At 48.7% G+C, this 26,188-nt stretch overlaps 1 protein-coding gene across 3 annotated transcripts; it reads right to left on the bottom strand.

The window, feature by feature from the left end:
* On the bottom strand, window positions 1-26,188 carry EIF4B (eukaryotic translation initiation factor 4B). 3 transcript variants are annotated; one of them, XM_054013087.1, is made up of 16 exons: window positions 26,135-26,152; window positions 24,547-24,628; window positions 16,078-16,221; window positions 15,054-15,262; window positions 10,951-11,067; window positions 10,691-10,745; window positions 9,984-10,124; window positions 8,646-8,768; window positions 7,996-8,175; window positions 7,577-7,814; window positions 6,731-6,840; window positions 5,961-6,177; window positions 5,531-5,598; window positions 3,702-3,801; window positions 2,576-2,648; window positions 1-2,156 (listed from the first exon to the last, which is right to left on the bottom strand). In XM_054013087.1, exons 2-16 carry the CDS (start codon window positions 24,596-24,598, stop codon window positions 2,076-2,078), a joined length of 1,908 nt encoding a protein of 635 aa, XP_053869062.1. In that variant the 5' UTR covers window positions 24,599-24,628; window positions 26,135-26,152; the 3' UTR covers window positions 1-2,075. The 3 variants fall into 3 exon arrangements, with proteins under 3 accessions (XP_053869062.1, XP_053869063.1, XP_053869065.1); XM_054013088.1 differs by having other exon boundaries at window positions 5,531-5,595; XM_054013090.1 differs by lacking the exon at window positions 24,547-24,628 and having other exon boundaries at window positions 26,135-26,188.

The following is a 26,188-nucleotide window of genomic DNA, read 5'->3' as shown; positions in this document are numbered from 1 at the left end:
TATTTTAAAGATTAGCTTTATTTGGAGAAAACAAAACAAAAACAAAACAAAACAAAAAACCAAAAAGGGGATTTTACATAATAAAAGACATCTCCCAGGAAGTCCACTACAGATTACAAATCATTTTCATAGAAGATATTTTTGTACAAATTTTACATGTCTTCAGAATGTGTAAAACGCAACTCAATCAGTGTGACCCTGTCCCGACAGCAGAGGAGAGGGTGGGGAAGAGAATGCTTTTTTCAGATGCAATTTAGTGATAGTCACACCTCAAATACAGCCCCTGCATTATCTAGACCTACGCAATACCGTGTTTGAAATTCAGCTCTGCTGTCCTGGCGGTGGTCCCCCCGTGGTACGTGTTGACCCCTCAGGTTTAAGGTTTTCTGAAACTAGCTAAAAAAGTGACTGAAAACCAACCAACTGCAGCTTTACAATGCATCAAATCCAGCACCTGATAGAGAGAGCAGTGCTTTGTGAGTTTGCCCAGAAGAGAGAGACAGTCCTAAGTCACGAGCATTTGTGCAATTCTCCTCCCCCCAACTAAGGTAAAAAGGCGACAATTGCTGAATGGGTGCACACCTTGTCAATCAAAGAAGTATTGTCTGTCTCGCAATCCAAATATGCTACACCATGAACGGGTTCTTTCCGAGAACCATATTCTTTAGAAGGCGGTGAAACCCTCATGCTGGTTTGACTATGCCATGAGATTACCACAACTCTGCCGTCAGCTCAGGAAACCTAGTGAGGGTGAATTAAAACGGCTAAAAAATTTAGAATCTGACTTTTAAGACCTTGCCAGTTTTAGGCCAGTGAATATGTAGGGACTGGAGAATCTCTCCTCAGTGGAAGTGTGGGTCAGGTATTCCCTGTACAAGGGCCTATGCCACCAATCATGCCGTCTGCCTGTTTGTCCAAGTGGAGGGAGTGAGTTGAACAAGCAGATGCAGAGGGGGCAGGAACACATTCTAGATGCACAGAGGCCTGCCCTACCGTGCATCTCGATAGCTCTACATGCCCAACCAGAAGAGGGAGCTCTCACTCAAGGAGAGGGGTGCTATTTAAAACGTGTGTGAAAGGGGTGACACCAGGTGATTAAAGAAGTGGGTAGAAGGTGGCTAAGGAGGGGAGAAGAGATTCCGAGACAGATACCAACCCATGGGAAGATGTCAGATCCTGAAAGTTTGTCAGTCCCAGCAGGGCTCGGAGGAAGCGAGCTGAGCGTTTGTGCCTCCAAAGGGAGGACTTTCACTACCTTGTTAGCATGCTTTGCTCTTTCCCAACTGACTGCTGTCTGAGGCTCTCCCCTCCCCAGGAGGCTGCCGCTGGTGTTCATCGGAAAGCCTGCCTGTTCTTTCCTGCATCAATTGGCCTGACCTGGTACATCACTTGCAGAGACGAGTGTCAGGATTCGAAGCTCATTTCAGAGACGGGCACGGTTCAACACTCCCTCTCTACCTCAACGTCTCATCCCATCCTCTGCTGTTGGGACAGCAAGACAGTCTCCTTCCCTAGTGCACTGGGTAATGCTTTGTATTGCACTGGGTTTTGGAAAGGAAGAGCTGGCCGTTTAAGGAAGGAAGCCAGAATAACCTCATGGACTAGATATCCTACCTTCAAAGTGATCATTTATTAAGGTAACATTGCAGAATTCATCCATTTAGGCTAGCAAGATGAGGGAGAAAAGCCAGTTCTTCCTTAATTAGCTGTCCTACTGCCCAATCTGCTCAGGCTTCTCCAAGACACCTGGCTGGCTAACATGTTAAACGTCCACTCTAAGTGACAGGGCCTATGCTCAAGTCACACTGGAAACCACGCTGAGTCGCCCTTTTCTTTTTAAAACTTGCACTTCTCTCTCGCTACACTTTGCAGAGATTCTCCAGTTAGTTCAATACTTTAAAGGCTGCAGCAGCATGCAAGAGAAATGGTTTCCTTTTGTTTTTTAAAAAAAGTTTAAGAAAGGTCTCCAGGAGATGTTGAGTTTTACATTTTATTTCTGTCTCGTCTGGTTTGGTTTGCTTTTCCTATGTTCCTGGGTGGCGATCGGCTAGGAGACAGCGCAGGGTCTGGAGATTTTAATCAGTGTAATTGTCTTCCTCCACTTCATCTTCACCATCCACTGACAGAGCAGCGTACTTGCTAACATAGCTGAACTTCTGCAAGAAATACAGCAGGTTAAACGGGGAATGAAACACCAGGTCAGCAACTCGGCAGCCTCTGTGTGACAGAGTTCAACAGCCTGACACTTCAGTTTGGATACATCATTTCAAAGGAGAATCACACCCAGCTCCCACTACGTACCAAAGGGTTTTCGCTGTGGTTTTTAATCAAGGTATTTATACCCCACGCCCCTTACCATAGTATGCGAGTACTTCCCAAACAATGAATTTATCTTCCCCACATAAGAGGTAGAGGCGGAATAGCCTCATCTGACAGATGGGGAATAGAGAACAGGAGAAGTAGATGGCACTCGGGAAGTCCACGGAGCAGGTAGGAATCGAACTGAGGTTTCAGCCCTCCTCTCCCCACACGCTGCCCTGTGCTTCAAGCAGCAGCTAGTAGATTAAATGCTTACAGAGGCTGTATTCTCGTCGGGCTTCTTTGGCTCAGATGCAGATTGCGAGTCATGATCGTTCTTGCTTTCTTTCCTGCAAGAGTCAGAGTTTCAGTTGAACAAGCGTTCATTTAGCTGGAGGAGCTGCCAATGGAGCCAGTGCGCCACTACCAGGCTACTGCTGTGCCCACGACAGGTGCACACTGGATTTGAAAGGGGTGCCAATCAAGGAGAAGAGAAAATGGCCAATTTCACGTCGAACATACAGGCTAGCCATTGGAGTTTCACACAGCCTGGTTCTCAGCCCAGCGCTGACTGCTGACCAGACACAGCAGGCATCAGGCCGGTTAAGGAGGGACACTAGCTTTATAGATCCTCTGCAGGGGAATTAAGTCTGCACGTGCCTATTTCTGGTTGCGAGGGAGGCTGTGTAGCTATTTTACTGACTACTGCTAGACCATTAGGAGCTGGGTAAGTGGATAAAGGAGGGAGTCCTGGCCCGTTCCCAAGGGCATGGCTAGTAACGTGCTCGGCTCTCTGACGTCAGCCCTTTCACATAAAAGCCACCTGTATGAATGCTCTAGCAAAAACCCAGGGACTTAAATGAGAAGAGAGGCATCATTGGGGCAGGCAATGGGGGAGACGCTGACAAGGTGTCTAGGGAATGCAGGGGAAGACCTGAAGGGCTGGATTTTACCCTTCTGGTAAAGGCCCCAAATGAGCATTTTGAAGTTAGAGAGAACTAAAACCGAGGTCAGCTCAGGTGATGCAGTGTTTTTAAAATACCTGGCACAGTCTATTGTAACAGACCACCCCGCCTCATACCCAACTGGAGAACGAGGAGTCATGAGATCATTACACCAGCCAGTGCTTTGTGCTTCAGTTGGCAGTGGGTGCTGAACCAGGCAAAGCCGGCTCCCAGCATGGAAGCATTAGCATTACCAACGAGGCAGTAACAGCTCAGTACACAGATTTAAGGCCTGACCCCAGCGCTGCAGACGGCCAGACATGCCACACCTGCCGCTGGTTAGGTCAGAGGGGGCTGGTGCGGGACACTGGAATGCTGCTCCAATCTGAAACAGTCATTGAAATAGGCCTGGCGGGAGGAGAAGGGGAAGATGAGGCACCCCAAGACAGACAGACGTACCTATCTGAATCTTGCCAATGATCTCTACTGCCTCCGTCTCCTGGGCCACTTCGACCTTTTGGAACGCTCTCCTTCCCCTCATCCGGTTTGTTCTCATCTCCTGAAGAAAAAAGGGCCGATGAAACCTTCCCTCTCACTAACATCGCAAAATCTCAACCAACCACTTAAGGCCTGTGTATCTGAACAGTCCCAGTGCAGCAAGCAGGGGCATACTAGCCTGCCGCACACTAGATGTCGGGTGGATCCGAGTGTGCAGCAGTAGAAGTTCTGTCGTGTGTTTTTAGCAAGCCTGCGATACACATGGCACAACGCTACCCCAAACAGCTTACAGTCAAGGCCCAAGATCCATCTGAGCCTTCCTACTGCCTCTTACCTGCTCCTCCCTACTGGCTCCACAGGGCTGGCTGTCCATGTTCGGAGGGATACCTATTCAGCTCAACTGGCCCCTTTGGCATTTCACTCTCCTAGTTTCTTTGCCTTCCTGCTTCCTCTTTTGTTTAGCGTGTCTTCTGTGACCCTCGGTTACTTAAGCAGCCTCCATGTCAAGTTAAGAATTTTAGGGTTCATCCATGACTTGCTTCTCCCTTTTATGAAAGCCTCTTTCTAGAACTCAGGGATCCTAAAGGCAGTTTTGAGTATCCCTTCCCCCATAAGTAGGGCCCTACCAAATTCATGGTCCATTTTAGTTAATTTCACAGTCATAGGATTTTAAAAATCCTAAATTTCATGCTGCTGCTGGCTGGGAGCCCAGCTCTGAGAGCAGAGCTGCGCCAGCAGCAGTGCAGGAGTGGGGCACGGGATGGTATTGCCACCCTTACTTCGGCGCTGCTGCTGGCAAGGTGCTGTCTTCAGAGCTGAGCGCCTGCCCAACAGCAGCCGCTCTTTGGCCTCCCAGCTCTGAAGGCAGCGCAGAAGTAAGGGTGGCAATACCACAACCCCCATAAAACAACCTTGTGATCCCCCCAAAACTCCCTTTTAGGGTCTGGACCCCCAATTTGAGAAACACCGGTCTCACCCATGAAATCTGTAGAGTATAGGGTAAAAGCACAAAAGACCAGAGTTCACGGTCCAGGACGCGTTTTTCATGGCTGTGAATTTGGTAGGGCCCTATCCAAGAGGATCCGAGGTCAATTACATTACTTGGAAGATGCTTCCTGAACCATCTCGCACATGCTACTTCAGACTAAAGCCTCTTTATGCTTGCTCCAAAATGTGCTGTTTTCCAACAGTCTCCTACACAGGCCGTAGCCAGTGGCATTGTTACTGTCTCTACAGCAGGCAGAGGACCTGAATCTCTGTTCTCCTGGGCTGTTAATTCAGCACTTTTCAGGTTAATCCACCCCCCAAACCAGTTAAGCCAGTGTTGAGGCAGGAGGCTTTGCAGTCACAACAGCACGGGAAGTGAGGTTTCCCCAACCACACAACAGAAATGCAGACTAGGGAGGGGGTTACACTTTCAGACCCATGGCAGTTTTCCCTTTGCGCTGGTCAAACATCTATGCGGACAAAGATGAGTGTTTGAATTCAGTCTGAAGGAACTGTCCATTTCTGCTCCCATCAATGCAGGGAGGAGACTGCTGCCCTCTACTGTCCAGCAGAGGAACAGCTTAAGGTCACTAGAACTTGAATAGAGTTTTTTACCCTTTGGTCCTGCTGAGATCCATAAGCCATACGAGCAATTGCAATTCCCAAACCTGGAACCACCCCTTAACTCCACAGTGCTAATGCCATAGAACTAAGGGCATCAAACCAGGGAGCAGCAGGGTTAGTCCACCTCAGTAATTCTCAACCCTTCTTGCCCTACAAGTGGAAACAAACCCTGACCGTACCTTTCCTGGGAGCACTCTTAGGTGGTGCTCTATCCTCCGACAGCAGGGCTGGTGCTGCCTGGCTGCTGCTAGGAAAAAAAGAACAAAACGTGAACATCAGGGACGCTGCATCCTCTGACAGGTGCTTGGGATACTGCTGACTTGGAGAGCTATTTGCTTCTTGACGAACCTCAGCCTTGGGTTTTCAGCAGCCACATGTGGGTCATACAAGAACCAACCAGAAGCCCCAAAACCAGACTCAAACCTGAGGCCACTGCCTGAAGCTAAGCTCTACAAGGTGAATGCTGCATTCACCATTGTTTCAGTGGAGAACAGATCAGCAGCTCATCTCCATGGGAGTTTTAACCTCCCTTCTGTAACTGGAGCTCCTTGCATGCATCTAGGGATGACAGATCAGACCCCCGAACAGGCACTCGGTACAAACACTCACCTTGTGGGAGAATGCTGCTCCGTATCAGAGCTCAGGGAGCGGGCAGGGGGGTTGCTGCTGCGTTTAACCCAGGCGTTCTCCTTTGGCGGTGGTGCTGGCATCACTTTCAGAGGGAGCTTCTCTTCCTTGGGGGTCTTGGAGGTGGGAGACGGGGCATCGTCCTCTTTGCTGAAGGTTTCATTTTCCAAGGATTTCTCGCTCTCCCTCCTTCGGGTGGCTGTAAAGACAAGAGATAGCAGTGAGCACAATGGACGTGGACAGGCAAGACTTCCCCCAAATGTATCTAGCCCAAGGGAGGTGGTCTGGACAGGTCCCCAATTATTCCAATCTGGGCAGCCCGGGTCATCGACCTCGACAGCCCCTTAACTATCACCTTAGGACTCTTGCCTGTCTGAGGCCAGCAGGTTTGACTTAAGATTGCCCACGAGTAACCTGACGAGCGGCTCTTGTGTAGCACGTGACCAATAAAACCTGACTGCTAGAGCAGCCAGGAAGCTAGGCCTCACATAGCACCTGCTCTGTTGCGGGACAGGATGAGGGTACGTTGATGATGGAGGCTACACCAGAGGAGTCTGGTGAACAAGCGTTTGAGCATCACATATGTTCTTGGTCCCGTGCAACCATCCACCGAGTCTTGCTAGCGATCCTTCCCCACATGCAGCCTACACACGTGACGGGGCTTTCATCAGAAGTGGGGCTAAGCAGACGACTTGGGAAACTAGTTGACAAAGACAGGCTTGCTCCAGGCTGACTCATCCTGTCCGACTTACTTCTTCCTGTTGGGCCAGTTCCCACGGACGGGCCTGTGCTCCCAGTCTGTGAGGACTCGCTCCCTGTCCGTGAGCGCTCCTGGTTCTCTTCACTACGCCAGCTGGGGTGTCTAGAATAGAAAGGTGGAAGAAAGTCTGATCAAACTGTAATGTCCAGTAAGAACTGGGTGTGGGGCTGGAGGAGAGAGTGGGCAAAGGGCCCCTCTGCACCCCAAAGCTGGGAAAGGCAGTACAATTGCTTGGCACATCCCATCTGCTGATCTCAAGAGAGACAGCAAAGGAGGGCTATCACCACTACCTTTCTTTGACAGATGGGCAATGTGGAGCATAGAAGGCAAGATTAATAGATTTGCCCAAGGCGAAACTAGAACTCGCATCTCAACTCCCAGGCCCTACCCACTGGACAAGGCTGCCTCTCTTCAAAAGTCACCCAAGAGAGAATCAAGCCCATCTTCTGACAATACAAGTCAAGAAGGTACAGCTGCCTCGGTGACTAGGACATAGCAGGAGCCCACTACTAGGGCTGACCAATCCTTTTAGGTTTACGGAGCCGCCTGGAATTCTAACGAACGTATGGCCTTTGACAACATTATTCCAAAGGATGAAAACAACCAGACGTTGCAATATTACACAGGGGAACAGTCACATCTCCAGCACCCTTTATCAGAGGGGTACACAGCTTTGCAGGCATGTTGAGGCTCAGCAACCTAGTACGCACAATTTAGAAGAAGGATGTGGTGAGTGGGGCAGCGTGCACACCACACAACCACCAGGTGCAGTCAGGCAGCTCACGTAGAGAGCTGCTCCCGATGGTGTTCCAGCCCCCCCTCCCCCCCCGCCACCTACCTCTCTCGGGGCCGCCTCTCTAGCCTTGGTTTATCATCCTCCAGTTGACGCTGCAGCTTCTCCTGCTCCTTCTGTAGCCGCTCTTCCACTTCCCGCTCCCTTGCAGCTGTATCCACAGGCTTGGCACCCCCGAAGATAGAGGCTGCGCGGCTGGACTGAGTGGCAGGGGCCACCGAGGAGTCTTCCTCCTTGGGGGCGCTGCGCGGTTTCAGGTTCAGTTTTGGCCTCTGAGTGGGACCTACATTGGATGAAGTGGACAGCGACTGAGGGCAAACGCCATGGGATCTGCTCAGAACAGGACCCCAGGAAGACCCAGCTGGGAGGAGAGAGGAGCACTGGGTGCACTTGCTACCAACCCTCCAAGCTCAGCTTCCTTCCAGCTGTTGAGCCCACCCCCTGAGAACAAGCAGAGCCTTTACCTCTATCATCGCGACGAACTTCATCCCGAGCATAGTCATCCCGGGAGCTCCACCTGTCCACCCTGTCGTCCCTCCTTTCATAGCGATCTTCGTAACGGTCACCTCCCCCTCTGAAGTCATCGTCCCGACGGTACCCAGTGCCAAAGGCTCTCCGGCCGCTGCCCACCCTGGAATCGTAGCCTACAGGAGGAGGAGAGGGAAAGCAGCGCTGGTTACTCCTGAGCAATGGGGCATTACACCAGAGGATGGTTGATGAAATGCAGGAGAGGGAGGCCCCTCTAAGTTTACGCAACATTCCCCGAACAGGAAGGCAAGAACAGGGCAATGGTGACCTGTACATGCGGCAGCCAACCCAACCTCTCTGGATCTGCTCAGCCAGTGGGCACTATGAAATGTAAGTATCAGGGCAGGTCGGTGCACATCATCTAGCACCAAGAGGATTAAGTGGACTGCAGCTCAGAGGCATACAATGAACGGCCTACCTTCCACCCCCCACTTCTAGAATGGGGAATAACAATAGACCTGGGAGCTGCACAACTGAAGTGGTTTGTCAATGGTTAGTGCAAGCTCTGGACAGAAAGACTCCAATTGACGTGCAGTTTGATACCCTGATCCATCAGATCATAGGAAAGCCTCTGAAGCCATACTACCTCCTCTATCGTAGTCTCTACTACGGTCATCATAACGATCTCGGCCTCCAAAGCGATCCATATCCCTGCGAGGGCCATCGCGATACCGGTCCGAATCGTTGTAACGATCGCGGTCCCGATACCCTATAGAGAGAAAGGAAGGTTACAGTACAAGGCTGGCAGTATTGAAGGACTACGCACTATTCCCGAAACACTGTGGCTTAGTCTACACTACAAAGTTAGACTGATGTAAGACAGTTTACATTGACCTAATGTTGCCCCTGCCGATGCAAGTCACCCACCACACCGATTTAATTCCACGTCCGCGAAAGGCGTTAACGCTTAAGCCAATGTAGTTAGGTCAACGCGGTGTCCATGTAGATAGATGTGTTGCTTACATCACCTGTTGCCTCCCGGGGCTGACAGCCGGAGCCCAAGCCCGGGGCTGACAGCTGATGAGGGATTGAGGGGGTTGGGGAGAGGAGAGCCTGAGCTGTGGTCACCTCCTGGTAAGGGGATGTGGGGAGGATGCAGCAGGGCTCCAGCTGTCAGCCTCAGGGGGGCAGGATTCCAGCTGTCAGTGTCCCACAATGTCAGTTAAATTGGTGCAAGTGCATCTGGTGAGAACGTGCACTGCCGACGGAAGGAGCAACAGTGTGGACATTAAAAACTGAATTAGACTACTGCGGTGGCTGTATGTTGTCTTAATTTTGTAGTGTAGACACGCCCTAAATTGACACACCGTCCCAAAGAGCTCAGTTGGCAAAGACTATACATGGTTCAATTCATTCCTCCCACCTTTGATCGCTTGTTGAATCACATATTTCAGCAGACTGTCTACGGCACTTGCCCAATGGTACTGAAATGTCACGTACATTACCCTCAACGCCCCGGTACAGCAGGGAAGCATTGTTACTCATTCTGCAGATGGGAAACAGAGGCACCGAGACGAACTTGCCCAGGGTCATATAACAAACCTGTTGCAGAGCTGAGAGCGGGCCTCAGATCTCCTGGTCCCAGTCAAACACCTGAGCCTACCTACATAGAATGTGTCTGGCCTCCACCCAGTAACTGAATTGGTCACCATGTGCAGAGCGGAAAAGAAGCACGCTAGGATACCACGGTGATGCAGTTTTCCAGCAGACACCATCCGAAAAGGAAGGATATCGCTGCAGTATGAGGGGAACACAGGATCTGACGCCTCAAATCTGGGATCTGCAGATCCACCTTCAGAAACCAATAAATTGCCACCCTCCGCAAATCCCAGAAGAAACCCAAGAGGAGGTGTGGAACCAACATTTCACAGGTAGTGTTTAGATACTATGATGGGCATAGAGGGAGGGTTCTCAGCCAACTCACGGTCTCCAAAGCTATCCTCGCTCCTGCGTGGAGGGTAATCATCAAAGCTATCAGTAGCAGGACGAGCCCTCCAGTCGGTCTCAAATCTCTCCGAGTCCCGGTTGCGATCACGATCTCTGCCAAAGGAGCGATCATCCCTATCTGCAGGAGAAAGGGAACCAGACAGTCGAGTCAGGCCTGCAAGGTCAAGTCTTCAAATGCCCAAGGGCTGAGCACCAAAGGGGAAATCCATGGATTTGAAATGCACTGAGACGAATACGACCTCTCTGCGTTCGGCATGTTGCCTTGCAGTTAATACATCAATGGCAACACGCACCTCTGACTGATGCTTTAGAAGGATGACAGCCCCAGCCAGATTCAAGGACAGTATGTGGGCGGTGGGGCAGAGGAGGGCTGCCCTAATGTTGCCGATCTGTAGCCAGCAGCCTCCGAACATTCCAGCTACCCCTTTAGCAAAGCGTGCAGACGTGCAGAAGCCTGGCCCCTGCAGTGGGTCTGAGAACAGCACATGAACAAGGAGTTGTATGCTGCCTTTGAACTATCTAGGTCAGAGGGAGGTAAGGCTGCCAGCCTGCTCTTCAGGAGCTCCAGCCCTAAGGCAGATTCAGTCATGAGGACAGTTGCCTTGCGGTGTGGGGCCTAATTTGTCAGCATTCAGTTTATCTGATCAGAGAAGAAAATTGCTACCTATTCCAGACAGTTCTCACCTTTATCCTGAGCTTGATCAGCAACATCCACTCGTATCCTTCTGTTCCCTAAAGACTGAACACACAATACCAGATTCATTAGCCTTTCAGCCGGAGGATGTGGGGGTGCCTAAACAGTTTGTTCTAGGGAGATCTTTGAACACTTCGAGGCACAGTGTCCATTAACCGGGCCCCAGAACACCCTGTGAAGCCACCTGGGATCTGGAAGCAAGAATTTTGGGAATTGCTTTGATCCCATTTCTTTGCAGGTTTCAACTCACCTCTTCATTGAGGCTCAGAGCCCGGAGCAAGGAGTCCAGGTCTTCAAACTCGGCATAACCAAAACCTTTCAACCTCTCCGGATTAGTAGGTTCCCGGGGCAAACGCACAGCACTTATCTGCAGTCAATTGGGAACAGAAAGGAAGATTCTCATTAGAAGGGTCAGGATCCCTTCATGAGCGATGTAGAGGAAGATTGAATAGGACTGGGTTTAACTACACATTCATCTGGCAGCTCAAATCCATTGGAGAAGGCATGTGGTCTCCAAATATGAGATATTGAGTTATCCAAAGTCATGTGACTCAAATAAGATTTATGAATTAAGCAAGCCAGACAGCATAGTTTGCTTGCAGGCAAATAAGAGGATTAGTATATCAGAAACACATGGACCTGGTTCCTGTTTAAAGTGCTATTGTCTGAGAACCCAGATAGTAGCTTGGAATGAAGAATTTGGCACTGGTAAATGGTGTCCGACTGTCAGCCCTGGAGACTGAAGGTCTTTATCCACAGAACAGGGAGAACACAGGCAGTGGCAGAGCAAGCTTTCTTGGCGTTCCTGGTGAAAACAAGGTCTGCGAGTCTTTCAATCTTTAACCTCTGCTGAGAGCTACCAGCAGCAGAGACAACTGCTGCCCCTTCCTCCCCATTTTGCATAGGTCAAAGAAGAGAACTGATCAGAATTGACCTAGGCTGGGGTTAGATCTGGCAGCACAGGTCAGAACGCTTCACACTTACACAATCTGCAAAAGGATCTTTGCCCATCATTACATATGGGCTCTCCCCACCCCACAATGAATGCGCCCTATGAACCCCACTCATTTCCACAGCTTACTTAATATTACTGGACAAGGTCCTCATCCAAGGCCAATTTCTGACCTGCTTCAATGGAAAGACCCTTCAAGCTAGATTATGGAAAACAGGGACAGCAGTTTTATTGCCGCTGCACAATTAACTACAGATGACATCCCACTGCCAGGAAGTGCAGCTAACACAACGCTTACTATTAGGTTTGGGATGCAGAACTTAAACTAATATCACCGCTTACAGCACAGTTTGCTTAAAGTAGTAAATGTCACTTCAAAGGCTAAACCAAATTCTATCACATTAATGATTTCCACTTGATTAACCACTTCATCAGCACAGTTGCTCCCAGTTGTGCTTCCTGCTTAGAGAGAAACAGCACACAACTCAAAGCCACAGGGTATTATCATAGTGGTTTGTGGAGGTTACACTCAAACAAGGAGCTCAAATTGTATTCAGATAAGCCACATGTGACAAGTCATAGGCTTGATAAAGAATTACAGAAGCTGTTGGGCAGTGGTTAAGAGTGAACGATACGGGCAGCTGAGCAAGCGAGGAAGGAAAAATTCTTGCGATGGTCATTAAACTGACATCCCATATTTATTACGTGCACACACACACACCCCATTAATATTTCCCTACCGAATTTGCTCAGTTTGACTCAGTCACAACAAGAGGTTTTTGCTGCTGGAAGAAAAAACATCACCTTGTCAGCTAGGGCAGCTCAGTGTTGTCTTTCGGAAGCATGGACCACCGCCACCAAAAGTACCTAGTCATTTGCTAATGCACCTAGGGTGTAAGTAGAGGATGGGGGCAAGTATTGGATGATTATAAGCAACAGAATGCCACGGAGATTGGTTGGCAGGAAATTAACAAGGCAGTCCCTTACTCTGAGGAGTAAAGATACCAATGAGTTCACCAACTGGTTACGTAAGGCTGTCACCTGTTACACAGCTGTGCTGCTGTGTAAGGTCTCCCATGTAGACATTTTGCTGGCAGGAGAGAGCTCTCCTGCTGGCATAAACAAACCACCCCCAACAAGCAGCATTAGCTATGTCGGCAGGAGAGCGTCTCCTGCCGACACAGCGCTGTCCACATCATCACTTTTGCCGATTAAACTTATGTCAACTGACACGTTTTACCGACAAAAGTGGTAGTGTAGACAAAGCCCAATACAGTACATCGGTCACCTCTCAGAGGTACATTCACCATTGCCAGCCACCTAAAGCTCCCGTGGCCTCTATAGATGGCGACACTGAAGCACAGCAAAGTCCTTCCCAAGACTGCCCAGCAAGACAGTGGCAGAACTGGGCCTGGGACTCCTGGGTTCTACTCCCAGCTCTGCCTCAGATTAAGCCCCCATCCACTCTTAGCCACTTACTAGACCTCATCTCCCTTATTCTTCCCATTTATTTTTCAGCTATGTGGAACTTGAGCATATGAGATGAGAAATGGCTTCTTCTCTGCATGCTAAGTATTCTAGGTCTTCGGCACAGCCTTAGGCTGCTATATGCAGCAAGTGCTATGAAGTCTATTACAACGGCCAGGACACTGATGAACCCCCTGTTGTACTGTCATAGGCACCTTGCTCATGCAATGCCCTATCCTGCTCCCTCTGCTGAACAGGCTGGAGAGCAACTTTGACTAGGGAGTGGAAGAGATCCCATCCCCGGGGCTGCCTAACCCTCAGCTGTTATCACTCGGGCTCCCATCCGACTCATGGCTTGCTGCAGGAGTTTCACCTATCCTATTACTTCCAAGAAGGAGGGGATGCTGCATCAGTAGGCAGAACAAATGAGTTATAGATGCAAGCTGAAACGGACAAGAAATGCAAGCAATGTCATTTTGACCATGAGCTCCGCTGCTCACAGCAGATTGTTATCATCACGTGGGCAACATTCAGTTTAACACCCAATGGGACATCAAGTAATATTTTACATTGACCTTCAGCACCACTGTGATGCGTTATTTCAGGAAGGGGAAAGAATTTCCTACCTGTAATTCTCTCCCCTCCACCACCACTCCCCTCTATTCCAGGCCTTCCAAAAGAAGACAGTTTGAGCCTCCTGCTTGATTAGGACTGAATTAATAGTTCATAGCAATCTGGACTCCTCTTTAAAGCTATCTCCTTCCTCAGTCAAGTTGCCACCCAGTCTAGCAAGTGCCACAGGTGAAACCCAGAAGAAACTCTCCTTCAGGCTGAACCTGTGGGACCCCGTCTGGCCTCTGGCTGTTCAGACTTTATGGGCATCTGAAGACTGGATTCCCAGAGTCCCACAGACCTTATGTAGTCCTGCTGGCAGCTAAGGGTTCATAGAGGAAGACAATCCCAAATTTGTACCCTAATGGCAAGGAGAAGATCCTCAGAAAGAGACTGACACAAACAGTTTCTGCCTTTGCTACCAGAACCAGGAGCTGCTTCCTTTATGTAGACAAGCTTGCTAAATCAACCACAGAAGCAGAAATCTCCTTGCTTGGTCTACAGACAGGAGGGGGACAGACTATCCATGGTGCACAAGATAAAAGGCTTTCAAGAGTGGCTCTCCTGCTCAGTGGCCCTTGTTATGGAGAAGCCTGGGGCTCAGGCAACAAACCTAAAAGATACTTGTCTTGTTAGAAGTCAACTTGTTCTTCTAGCTTCCGCGAGCGGCCTCAGCGGCTCTTAGCAGCGAATGGCTTGCAATGAATGCTTTTATGCTCTTGGGTGGGCCCCAGAAGACAATACTATTATGGGTATGTCTATGCACTGGGGTGCAATTCCCAGCTCAGGGAGACATATCCACCTTAGCTCTGATCAAGTTAGTGTGCTAAAAACAGCAGCCTAGCTGCAGCAGTGGAAGGGGCTAGCCGCCCCGAGTTCAGAGTCTGATAGAAAGCACATACTTGGGGTGGCTAGCTCCTCCCGTTGCATACCTCTCCACTCTTTTTTAGCATGCTAGCTCAATCATGGGTGTATCTCCTTGAGCTGGAACTTATATCCCAGCTTGAAGTGTAGACACAGCCTCAGAATGTAACAGGCCTGAGCGCCAAGGGCACAAACCATGCAGAAGTGGGATCCATACAGGCAATTCGGCCAGGAAAATTCTGGGCTTTACTCCTAACTCCATTCACTGTTTGGGTGATGTTGGACAAGTCATTTCAGTCTGTAGAACTGGTATAATATCACGAGCCTCTACAGGGTGCTGAGAGCTCAATAGATTAGAGCATTCCACAAGCCATAAGTTACGTCCCACCTGCCTTCTGCTGCCACATGGCCCCTGTATGTGTCACACAAACTTAAAATTCTGCACAACAGATACTCACGTTGAGTCCTCTGAAGAAGTCCTTGATGGACTCTTCTGACACATCATAGGGCAAGTTTCCCAGAAAGGCAGTGTACGGGGGCGACTTTGGGAGACGGCTTCTGTCTATATTGGGTTCCCGAGCAGCCCGAGGTGCGGTGGGCAGGATGGACCGGTCAATTGGTGCGGCTCGGTACATATCATCATCATTACTATGCCAAGTGGTGGAAACTAGAAGAGAAATTTTGCACATGGTCAAGACATACTGAGCTAGTCCCCCAGAGAGTTTATAGATGTTGATGCCTCTCAGATCCCCTCTTCATTGGGATTGTTTGAATTTACTTGTAGCCCCCTCGGCTGTAAAATAAAGGTATTAAAGATGGTCAAGAAAAATGTTCAGCAATATTATAAACAATCCCACAATTAAACTAAACTGTGTCACGTATTTTAGGGCACCTTTCCCCCAACATATCATAGCACATATGCTGCACAAAAACATGAGATCCAGCTAATGAACAAAACTGGATGAAGAAAAAAACCCCAAGAGTCCAAGCTGGTGATAAAACGGGGACAAAATGGTCAAATACAGCAGACAGAAAAGTTTTCAGTGAGCTCTGAGTACAGCCAGTAAGGGACAGAGTCAGGGAATGAGCTACCTAGATGGAATCCCTGAATCAGGACATCTCTGCTGTGAGCCCCAGACCAAGCCTCAGATAAAGAAGAGAGCTCAGCTGGTCTCTCAAAGGAGTTAGGTGTTACTTGTAGTGCCAAATACTAAGTGTCACTGAAAATTTTCGTTCTTTCCCCGTTGATGTACAAGACTCTCACAAATGCAGGGAAACTATATACAGAACGTGACAGTGAAACTGACCCAAGTGCTGGCAAGTGCATCGTGAACAAGCTAAAAAAAAATTCAGGCATTTTTCCTGTAATCTTTTAGCTTCAAGATGTATTAACATCAGTAGGTTTCACTGACACACAAGCTATTCAGGGACAGTACCTAGAGACAGAATGCTAATAGTACGGAAACTTGGGAACGAACGTACCATCTCCTTCCAGGTCATCTGTTTCATCGGCCCAGCTGACTGGTTTTGGAATAAAGGTGGTTCCACCGCCACCACCGCTGCCACCATCCTCTGCCAGAAAGTCCGTCAGAGTAAGGGTTTTCCCCTTCTTGTTCTTCTTCTTAGCTGTTAAAGGGGAGAAGGGGACAGACGTGAGTAACATCTGGGCACAATTAATTCCATTAAACAAGACAGGGAATGGAGGAGTTACCGCCCATCACGATGCCTACGGAGGCAAGTATCCTACATGCTCGGGAAGAGCAGGCAAAAGTAACGTATCACCTCTAGGCCAAACCTCACCAGCACAAAACCACACCCCACCATTCCCCCAGACTGGGAGAACAAAAGCTTGTTATATAGCATTAGACTGCAAGACTAGTCTATGGAGTTGAAAGACTTTTTATTCATGGGTCTCCACCATAACTTTTGTTGGGCATTTGACTCCTGCTATTTTAATCGGCATCTCTATGAACTGACACCAGAGGAATTTTCACTAGCACTTAGCATCTCTGGCTGTGTCTTGTGGCCTAAGGATTCAGGCCTATATTCAGTGAGAATGGGACAGAAAAAAGACCCATTTTGCTGTTCTCTTCAGGACCCTTCTGATAGATTGCATTTAAATTAAAAATCTCACTTTGAACCTTCCCCATTTTTTTCCTAGCCCTTGTTAGTTCAGATGGACCTCTCTACTTTCATTCCTTTGTCCCAGAGCATCCCTTCGCTACATGAATTACAGCGACACCCACAACCTCTACTTAGAATGGACAATTATTCGAAGACCTCTGTGACCCTCCTGTGAAAAGGCTACAGCCCCACCCATTCGACTTGTGCTGGGAGTTCCTGGCTTCTAAGTGAGTAATATACTATTGCCAACAAGGTGGCTGAAATGCTATTGTGAGAAGTATGCAGGTCACCTGAACTATGAGAGCGACTGGACGCTCTGGTAGGACTGTATCCCATTTGAACCCTTTCACGGTCTATTTTACAGAGGAAGGATGGTCTAATGGTCAGTGCTAACCAATTCCCTGATCTGCTACAGGCTTCACATGACAAGTTACTGAGGTCTGGTCTACACAAAAATTAGATTGACCTAGCTACATCACTCAGGGCTGTGAAAAATGTCAGTGTAAACATGGCTAGGTCAACTGGAGAATTCTTCCATTGACCCCGCTAAACCACTTTTCCAAGAGGCAGTAGTACATCGACAGAAAAAAACCTTCCGTTGATGTAGGAAGTGTCTATGCTACAGTTGGCACAGCTTGCAGTGCCGACATGGGACCCGAAGCACAGAGATTCAGGCCATCTGTAAAACAGGATAACAGCAATGCTCTGCCTCACACAGAGGTTGTGAGGAGAAATGCATTAAAGACTGAGATGCTCAGATACTATGGTGACAGTGGCAAGAAAGTTCTTTAGATAGGTTTAAGTGCACTCAAATATGCAATAAGTCTGGTATTCTATACATGCAACGAGGGAGATCAGCTATTCTGAAAGCCTGATAGTTTTAAAACACAAGAATTGTAGCTAACTTTAATTGTACACCTGGGCAACTTCTATTTTGTTTACATTAACAAAAAGACTAACACACTAATAAATAAATTAATGGAGATATCCCATCTCCTAGAACTGGAAGGGACCTTGAAAGGTCATCAAGTCCAGCCCCCTGCCTTCACTAGCAGGACCAAGTACTGATTTTGCCCCAGATCCTTAAGTGGCCCCCTCAAGGACTGAACTCACAACCCTGGGTTTAGCAGGCCAATGCTCAAACCACTGAGCTAACCCTCCCCCCGTAATCAGGTACTTGCACATGCATAGACAGAACTATGCAACTGAACAATGAAATGACAGCACAAAACCACCCCGTGGTAACACCGAGATCACGTTTGTTATTCGGTAATCAGCACAGCATCGCACATTTAGTGGAAATCTGTGCTGTGCATGTGCAAAGCAAGAGCATAATTCCTTACTGATCCCCTATACACACACTCACAAAATAACCCACCTTGAAAGATTCAGCTTTTCAACTGCAGCATGTGAATTATGTATGTACAAGACAACTCAATATTGGGTTTCTGTGGTGGCAAAAGACCAAAGCAAAAAACAAAAGATTTTCACCTGCATATAACTCAAAACTAGTAAGCAATTTTCTTAAACTTTCAAAATGCCACCTTAAGGCCAAAAACGAGCACAGATGAGTGTTAATGGAAACTGGACATTTTAAAATGGGGAAGTTGATGGAATTCTAATAAACTTGGCTTGAGTTTTCGGAAACGAGTGATTTTGGGTTCTCAACTTGAGACATTTTACAGGTGCTCAATTTTCTGTGGACAGATGCTCAACCCTTCTGAGAGTCAGGCCCTTCCAAAGTATCTCAAGTTGAGCATCCAAAACCACTGATAAATGTAGGCCTTTCTCTTTAGTAGTTGCTACAATAAACTTTAGTAGAAGCGTTGCTGCATTTCATACAGATCTCTTACCAATCTTCTGGCAGGGGAACAAAGAACTGATCTCTGTATTGTGACAATTAGTACCTTTCAATAAATACATTTTATGAAAAATAGATCTTACTAGCTTTCAAATACGTTCTGCAACTGCCAATAAACCAGCCCTTGTCTACCATTCTCTTTGGTACAAGAAGGGAACTGCTCACCGACAGCACAGAAAATGTTTCTTCTTCAGGTGGATGAGGATCAATATTATGACTGCAAATTGGCTACAAGCATGTAGCTGTATATAGGCCCTAGCACTAAGAGTAACATCGAGCTCTGGCTGCACAATGAATATCCGATAATACCCTCCCTATTCCCCAACCTATTCCCCACCTTTCAGCACACCGGATTTACTTTGTATCCCCATATTCCCCTTTGGTCTCAATCCAGATTGTAGCATAGCAAGAGGCCTCACCCCTGCTATTTTAGCTCTCCGCTGCAACTCCTGGGACATAGTGCCCTACAGAACACCTAAACTCTCTGGGCATCCAAGAATATCTACAGAAAAGTCACTGCCCAGAACTGCCCCAGAAATGTTAAGCCATGCTCTCCACAGGGTCTTCATCCTGAGTGTCTTCTACCAACACCCAGGGAGGGGCACAGAATAGGCCAACTCTTTTTGCTCAGCAGTTTTGTTGTTTGCTCTGAATCTAATGTGACATTCCTGGAAACCTTCCCTTTATTTTAAGCTTCAGCAAACAACCTGGAAGACTTTCTGCTATGGGCTGTCAGAGCAGTGTAACCAAAGGAGCCCTATCAGCTGCTTCTCTTTAACCACCTGAGGAGAGAAAAAAAAGACAAGCTTGGAAAGCCTGCCAGTCTGCAGTGAAATGCTGCCATCATAGGCAGACAGATATCAGTATTTTTGCTCCTACAGGCCAATAACCTGGCAGCGACCAATTTTACAGCCTCCCCATCCACGTTGCCAGTTGTACACAAGAACGTAGACTCTGAACATGGGCAGGTTCCACTGATTACTGCCATATGATAACAGGGCATGCCACGGCCCAGACCATCAGGCTTCTCTCATCCACCCAGTCAAATACAGTGTGATAAGATTAGCCAGGCCCTAGGAGGCTCTTTAGAATTCCCCTTAGGCTGGTCAGAGCAGGTATTACTTGTAGCACTTCCTACACTGATGCAAAGCTTTCCAAATCACCAATGGCTTTCATGGGGGTGGTAAAGAAGTCGTATGAGCAAGCTTACCCATCACCAGCGTTCATTCAGTGTCTTAAAGAATGTGTCTTTAAAATGGAGTTTCCAGATCACGGGCTGGTTTAAACCTACACACTAGGCAGAGGATGTGTTCAGCATTAATAAGTTTAGCAATGTGGAATGACACAGAACCCGTATTGGGATTGTAGGATGCAGGTCTGCTCTCTCCTTTGGCTTCTACTAGCTCCTTGAGGACGTTCCAGCTTTGAGCTTCAGCCTTTAGCGCCCCCTCTGCATACCTTATGGAGCCTGGACCTCAAGGATTTCACTGTGCCCATCTTCACAGGCAGGCTCACATCCAAGTATTTTCATTACTGGGCCAGATTATTCCTCCACCCAAATGACAGGAAGGAAGGCCATTGAAGCCAGAATGGTATAAAATTGGTGAGAGGGGAATCAGACCGCTAAGCTAGGGCCATCTGGTCCCAGAGACATCAATGGGACTTCTGCAGAAGATCAAGGGTAGCCCATTGCATTCAGCATCACACAAAGGACACCTTTAGGGGTACCTGCTGTGTTTCTATTCGTTCCCCTTCTTTCTGCTCCCACCTCCCTACCTCCTCCTGCCTCTGGTCCGCCCAGGCTTGGAGACTCCTTGATATTTTCTACTGGGAGGGAGGGTCTTTGCATGACTATTTCTCCTCCAGCAGCTCCCAAGAAATCTATTTCTCTGCAACCTGCCCAGCTTTCTCTACCAGCATACAGAGGGAGTCCAGCACCACCTAACTCTTCTTCCCTTTCTCAAGCAGTGACTCGTTCTTGACTGCCCACAACATTAAACAACTACACTGCTTACAGCAGCATATAATCTTCTCAAGTAAGTTTGACGACAGGGCACTTCCCATGCCCTACCGGGCAGCTCAATATACGAGATGAATTGGTTCAGACGTAGCAGCTTTAAGTCAGTTTACTTACTTTCCTCTGCTGCCTGCATGGTAACTGGGCAGATCCTGAACAAAGATACATGGCATTTGCTTGAACTGCTCGTCCCTCTCACTGTCCTCCCCCCCCCCCCCCCGGCCCACTCTAGAGTCTAAATCCTGCATCAAAGCCACATGGTCCTTTTTTTATTAACCCACCTCATTTTGTTGCCATGGAAGCAACTGTGAAATCACAGATTCAGCATTATGACTTCATGGCTAGGCCAAGAGGAGGAGGGGAAAAAACCCTGAGGCACAGGCAGTTTTGACCTCAAGCAAGATGGGAATGGGCTTGGAGCCTTAAAACTCCGCCAGCCTCGCAGGTTGAGTTCCAAGGAGTAACAGAGAGCTCCAGTTAATAAGACATTCAGTTCCTATGGCCAGGAGGAATTTGGAGGTGCCAGGACGATAAACATATGGGGTAGATTCTCCTATCCCATTTTGCTAGCCCCTATTTTAATCCATCACCTATGAAGCCTGCCCTGCAGTTACTATCCTCCTAGCAGAGATCTTACCCAGTGCTTTCTTATCAGTAGATCTCAAAGCACTTTACAAAGGAAGTCAGTATCATTATCCAAATTTTAAAGGTGAGGAAACTGAGGCAGGGAGCAAGGAAGCTACTTACCCAAGGCCACAGCCAGCAATGAAACTCAGGCCCAAAATCCCAGTCCAATGCACTATCCACTAAGCCATACTGCCTTTTCCAGAGCCCCTCAACAGCACTCAGGGCTGGCCTACACGACAAAGTTTGGTTGGCTTAACTACATCGCTCAGGGCTGCGAAGTTTCATTCCTTGTGCAATGTAATTAAGCCAGCCTCAGTCGCAGTGTAGATACCACTAGGTTGACAGAGGAATTCTTCCGCCGGGAGAGGTGGATTTACTACTGCAATGAATAGAGTTTTTTCCACCGCTGCAGTTAAGTGTCTGCTTTCCAGCATTGCTACCTCACTGCTGTAGCATTTCTAGTGTAGATGTACCCTCCGTCATCCAGAGGAGTCAGAGGGATCTACACAGAGTCCATGCTGACTATGGAAGTAAGAGAAAAGACTTGCAACTAGGCCTCTTACATAGCAGCAGTGATTAATATTTGATCACAGGGCCAGCCCACTTTGCACTCTACCTAGAATAATGCCCTATACCCAAAATCTGTCAGAAGTAAGTGATTAATGGAGAGTCTATATAATTTACTGGAACTATTTGAGTACAGAGGCACAGGTTTATTGCTCCCTCCCCCATCACTCAAATGATATCGCCAGCATCCCCCTACTTCACTGCAAACATCTCTTTTCTTTCAGGTTGCCTTCTGCTCTATCTTCTCAATTCCTGTCACACACCTAATTCAGCGACCAGACTTCCAGACACTGCGCAGAACATGGCCTCACCAGTGACTAAACCAGCACTATAGATAATTAGATCTAAATGAGAAATGTCTACCCTGGGGTGAGCTTTAGAAGTTCATAGCCACTGTATTAGCCGCTCAGTTTACAAAATGTAGTTATTTTAAAGGTGGTCACACAAAATCCACATGCTGCTACCTGTGCAACTTTGGAGTCTTCCAGAAAACCTCAGGGGTAAAGGTCGCATGATGTCTAAGGTGACCTTCTTGATGCAGCAGAAGAAATTGAAAAGACTTCAACGTGCCCCCCCTTCCTGCAAAATGCTCTAGTCTGATGTCTTTACCGTATACCCTGGGAATGCTATTGCTGAGTATAGCAAGCAGGGATTGCAAGATGATAGGGGAATCTAGCTAACCTTTAAGAACTATCAATTGTTAAAGCACTGGAGTCTACAAGGACTGAGAATTAGAATTGGGTTAGTCCTCTAGGACGGTTAAAGTTCAGTTTGTCCGGGGTAAACTCCTGGAATTATGACATCGGCCAAGGATAAAAACTGGCAGCTCAGCAGCAGCGACGTACTGCAGTGACTGTCTTGGAAAACGAGGCTTAAGTGCCCTCCTGCTGTAGGCCAGCGTTGCTCAGAAAGAAAGTGGCTGAAGGTGTGTTTCATGCATGTTCCCGCCCCCCAAGGACGTCTACTTGGTGTCAATGATTGGTTGCTAAATGACAGCAAACGCACTGCTAACTAGAGCAGACGCTGCATTCATAAAACCTGCAGGCTGGCTGTTTGCTCAATTTGCATCAAATGGCTGACACGTCACAGGCAGGAATGAACAGTATGAAGCAACTTCTGTTGCTGAACGCAGCGCTGCGTATGCCTCACTGAACCTGTCAAAACCTCATATGGCTCAGGAAGAACAACGCAGGGGAAGCCACCTGGACAAAAGAAGCCCTTTCTTGCCAGTTGTGGATTTCCAATAATGCCAGTATTAGCAGCTTCTGCTCATCTCAAGGAGGCAATCTCCAAACTAGGCACCAGTTATACCTGGGAGCACCAAGCCCTCCATGAGTGTTTTCTTAACATCTTGCTGTCGGAACTGGAATCAGAATTTACCCAGCTGCTATATACAAACAAAAATCATGCTACTGCTCTACTCAAACTTAGCTTATTGAAACATTACCATTATTAAGAGATGTACAGAGATCTAGGTTTTATTAATGCAGCTTTGTAAAACTGCTGGGAAATTTGACCAGCCCAGGCACAAAGCCTATTTGCTTATCCTTTGATACAAGGTTGAAAATGCTAGGTTTTTTTATTATTAATTATTATTATTATTAAACTTACCCCATTAAAAAAAGTTACCCCAGCAAATGTGAAAATAAAAATTCAAGGCAGAATTAGTATATTGTAAGTATCATATTTAATGTCGCTCTAAATGAGTGACTTAAGAGATTTTGTGTGTTTCATCACTTTCCCTTATCCTTAAGCTCAAAGCAATATTTTGCTTTTTGGGCTGCACCAATGCATAAGCACATCATGGGCTCAGGTTCTAGTCAGCTACAGACCTGTTTGTGCAAACACCTAGGGGAGAGGCAGGTATTTCTGTATTTCTGCCTCAAACTGCTTGCTATGAAATATGGGACCTTACAGTTCTGCTGGTGGAACTCCAAATGGCATCTGCAAATTCAGAGTGTTTCAGTTTTGCTTAACTATCCTCATCCATGCCCCCTGACATTTCAGTCATACAGAGAGAGCAATGTTATTGCAGCTCATATGGGATGTAGTTGGTTGCGTACATAACTCAGAAAGATGAAATATTACTCATTTTAGATGAAAAGTGAGTGAAGTGAAGAAAATTGCCCGAACAGTTACACTCATGCCTTGACCTTTCCTACATGTCAAACACTGCACTTACCATCCTATGAAAAATGAATGCAACAACACACACATTCTGCTGCCTTTTCTCTATGGAACTGAATGGGACACAGCCGACCGAATTAGTACCAATGGACTCTCATACAGCTAGGGCTTTTGTGGTTACTGTCATCAGAAGCGTAACCAGTGAGATAAGAGACAGAAGCCAGTTTATTTTAAAAGCTCTCCGCCTAGTTAACTGCAGAACCTCCGTATAACCCTAAAACAAAGGCATCCTAACTCAATAGCTACAGACCCCTCAGTTCCTAATGGAGCAATACTGGCTGAGTGCCAGGAAGAGTCCAACAGAGTTAAGCCAATCTTTCACATAAATTAATGGGAGACCCATTGTTCCAGACAGGGTAAGACTATATTTAAATCATGGAGCTTCCCCCACCCCAAACAAACAGGCCTTTAGCTCCACAGAGGTTTTCTAAATGAATAGCATTTGTTGAAGGAATGTTCCAAAGGGATAACTTGCAATAAGGGGTAGGCGATTAAACTCTTCAGCATGGGGACTTGGGTTCAGAGGGTTAGAAAGAAGAGCCCTGCTAGGAGATTCAAGGGTACGTACCTTCCAGCTTATTTTGGATAATACCTGCAGATAATGGTGCAGTCTGGTGCATTTCAAAGGCATATAAAAGTCACTCTTCAGACTAAGACAGTAATAGAAATTCAAGTTCAACATCATCCAGGGAGGTAAATGAATCTCAACAGCAGAGAAAGCCCTTCCAGTTTAGAACGGCCAAATCTTTCCCCTTTTATTCTGAAGGGAAGGTAAATACTGCAATGCTTTTTCCCACCCCTCCTGGATTCTGTCCTGACCCTATGCACCATATTAGAAATACAAGGCAGACAGCAAGCCCTGGAAGGGGCGGGGAGCCATGTACATCAAAGAGAAAGGGGCAGAGGAGCTGTACAGAGCAGGGCACAAACCCCATTTCCTGCAGTAGAAGGGGCACTGAATCCCTACCACCCAGGAGCACACAGGGCTGGGACAGCAGCAGATCCTGCCTGGGGGAGGGAGAACTCTACAGAGCAAGAAGAAGGGTGTTGCAACAGGGCCAGGCAAAATGGCGCGGGGCAAAGATGTGTTCAAGAGGGGGGGTGCAACCTCCCAGGAGAGGGTCTGCCCAAGTCCCTGAGGACAGAGATAAGAGATGCAAACTAGCGAGGATCTGATCTGTGGCGAGTGCACAGGATGGGCTGTCCTTTCCTCCCCTGAGAAAGGGACCATGTGGGCAAACTGCACCCTCTGGTCCCTGGGGTGTGCGTGGAGCTTCAGATCCCCCTCATCGGGGCAGGGGGTGAGGCAGGAGCGATACCCAGCACTGGGGGCAGGCCGCAGCCCCCCCCAAGGGGTTCTATGCAGAGTGGTCAGGCCACACCCCTTAGTTTTGGGGTGGGGGAGAAATCAGGGGCACCCTGCACCCCCTGCCCTGTCCTGGGGGAGATGATGCAGCACTGGGGGAACTCGGGGGCAGCCCCCGCTGTCTGGGGGGCCCCACGTGGCGGTGGGAACTCCTGGTCTGTCCGGGGTGGGGGGGGGGACTGGGCACACTGACAGGGCCCGGTACCCCGCCCTCTCCCAGGAGAGATGGGCCCGCGCACGCACCCGGGCTGGGCACCGCCCGCAGCCAGTGGCTGTTCCACCCCCCGCCGCCGCCGATCACCAGCGCACCCACGTGGGTGCCGCCCAGTCTCCTTCTTCCTCTCTCCGCGTCCGCTCCCGCCCCCCCCAGCTAGCCAATCCCTGCGCTTGCGCAGTCACGCGACCGAAGGTTCCATCGGGCTCCCCCGTCAATCACCGGCGGCGCGAGCCGCCCCTCCCCCAGCTGCCCCCCCCTCCCCCTTAGGGTAGGCTGGCGCGCGCCGCGGCTCCGAACGCTTCGGGATGGAACGTTCCGAGCCGCGGCGCGCTCGCCCCGGCTGCCTGGGGAGGGGGACAGTGCGCGCGCACGCCGGCGAGGCCTGAGGGGAGGGGAGGTGCGCGCGCGGGCGATCCCTGCGTGGAGGAGAAGACCGACAGGATTCGCCTCGGTCGGGCCGGGAAGGGCGAGGGTCGGGCCGGGGTGAGGAAGCGGGTAGAGTCCTCGGGCCGGAGGAGGGACCCGGGCCCGGCTCAGGTCTCAAGGGCCCGGAGGCCGCCGAGCACCACTCACCTGAAGCCGCCATGTTGGGCAGAGGGAGAGAAGGCAAAGGACCCGGATGGCGCC

Source organism: Malaclemys terrapin, chromosome 23 (genome assembly GCF_027887155.1).
Source record: "Malaclemys terrapin pileata isolate rMalTer1 chromosome 23, rMalTer1.hap1, whole genome shotgun sequence".
In the NCBI taxonomy this organism is placed as follows: Eukaryota; Metazoa; Chordata; order Testudines; family Emydidae; genus Malaclemys; species Malaclemys terrapin.
This window is presented reverse-complemented; position numbering and strand designations above follow the sequence as displayed.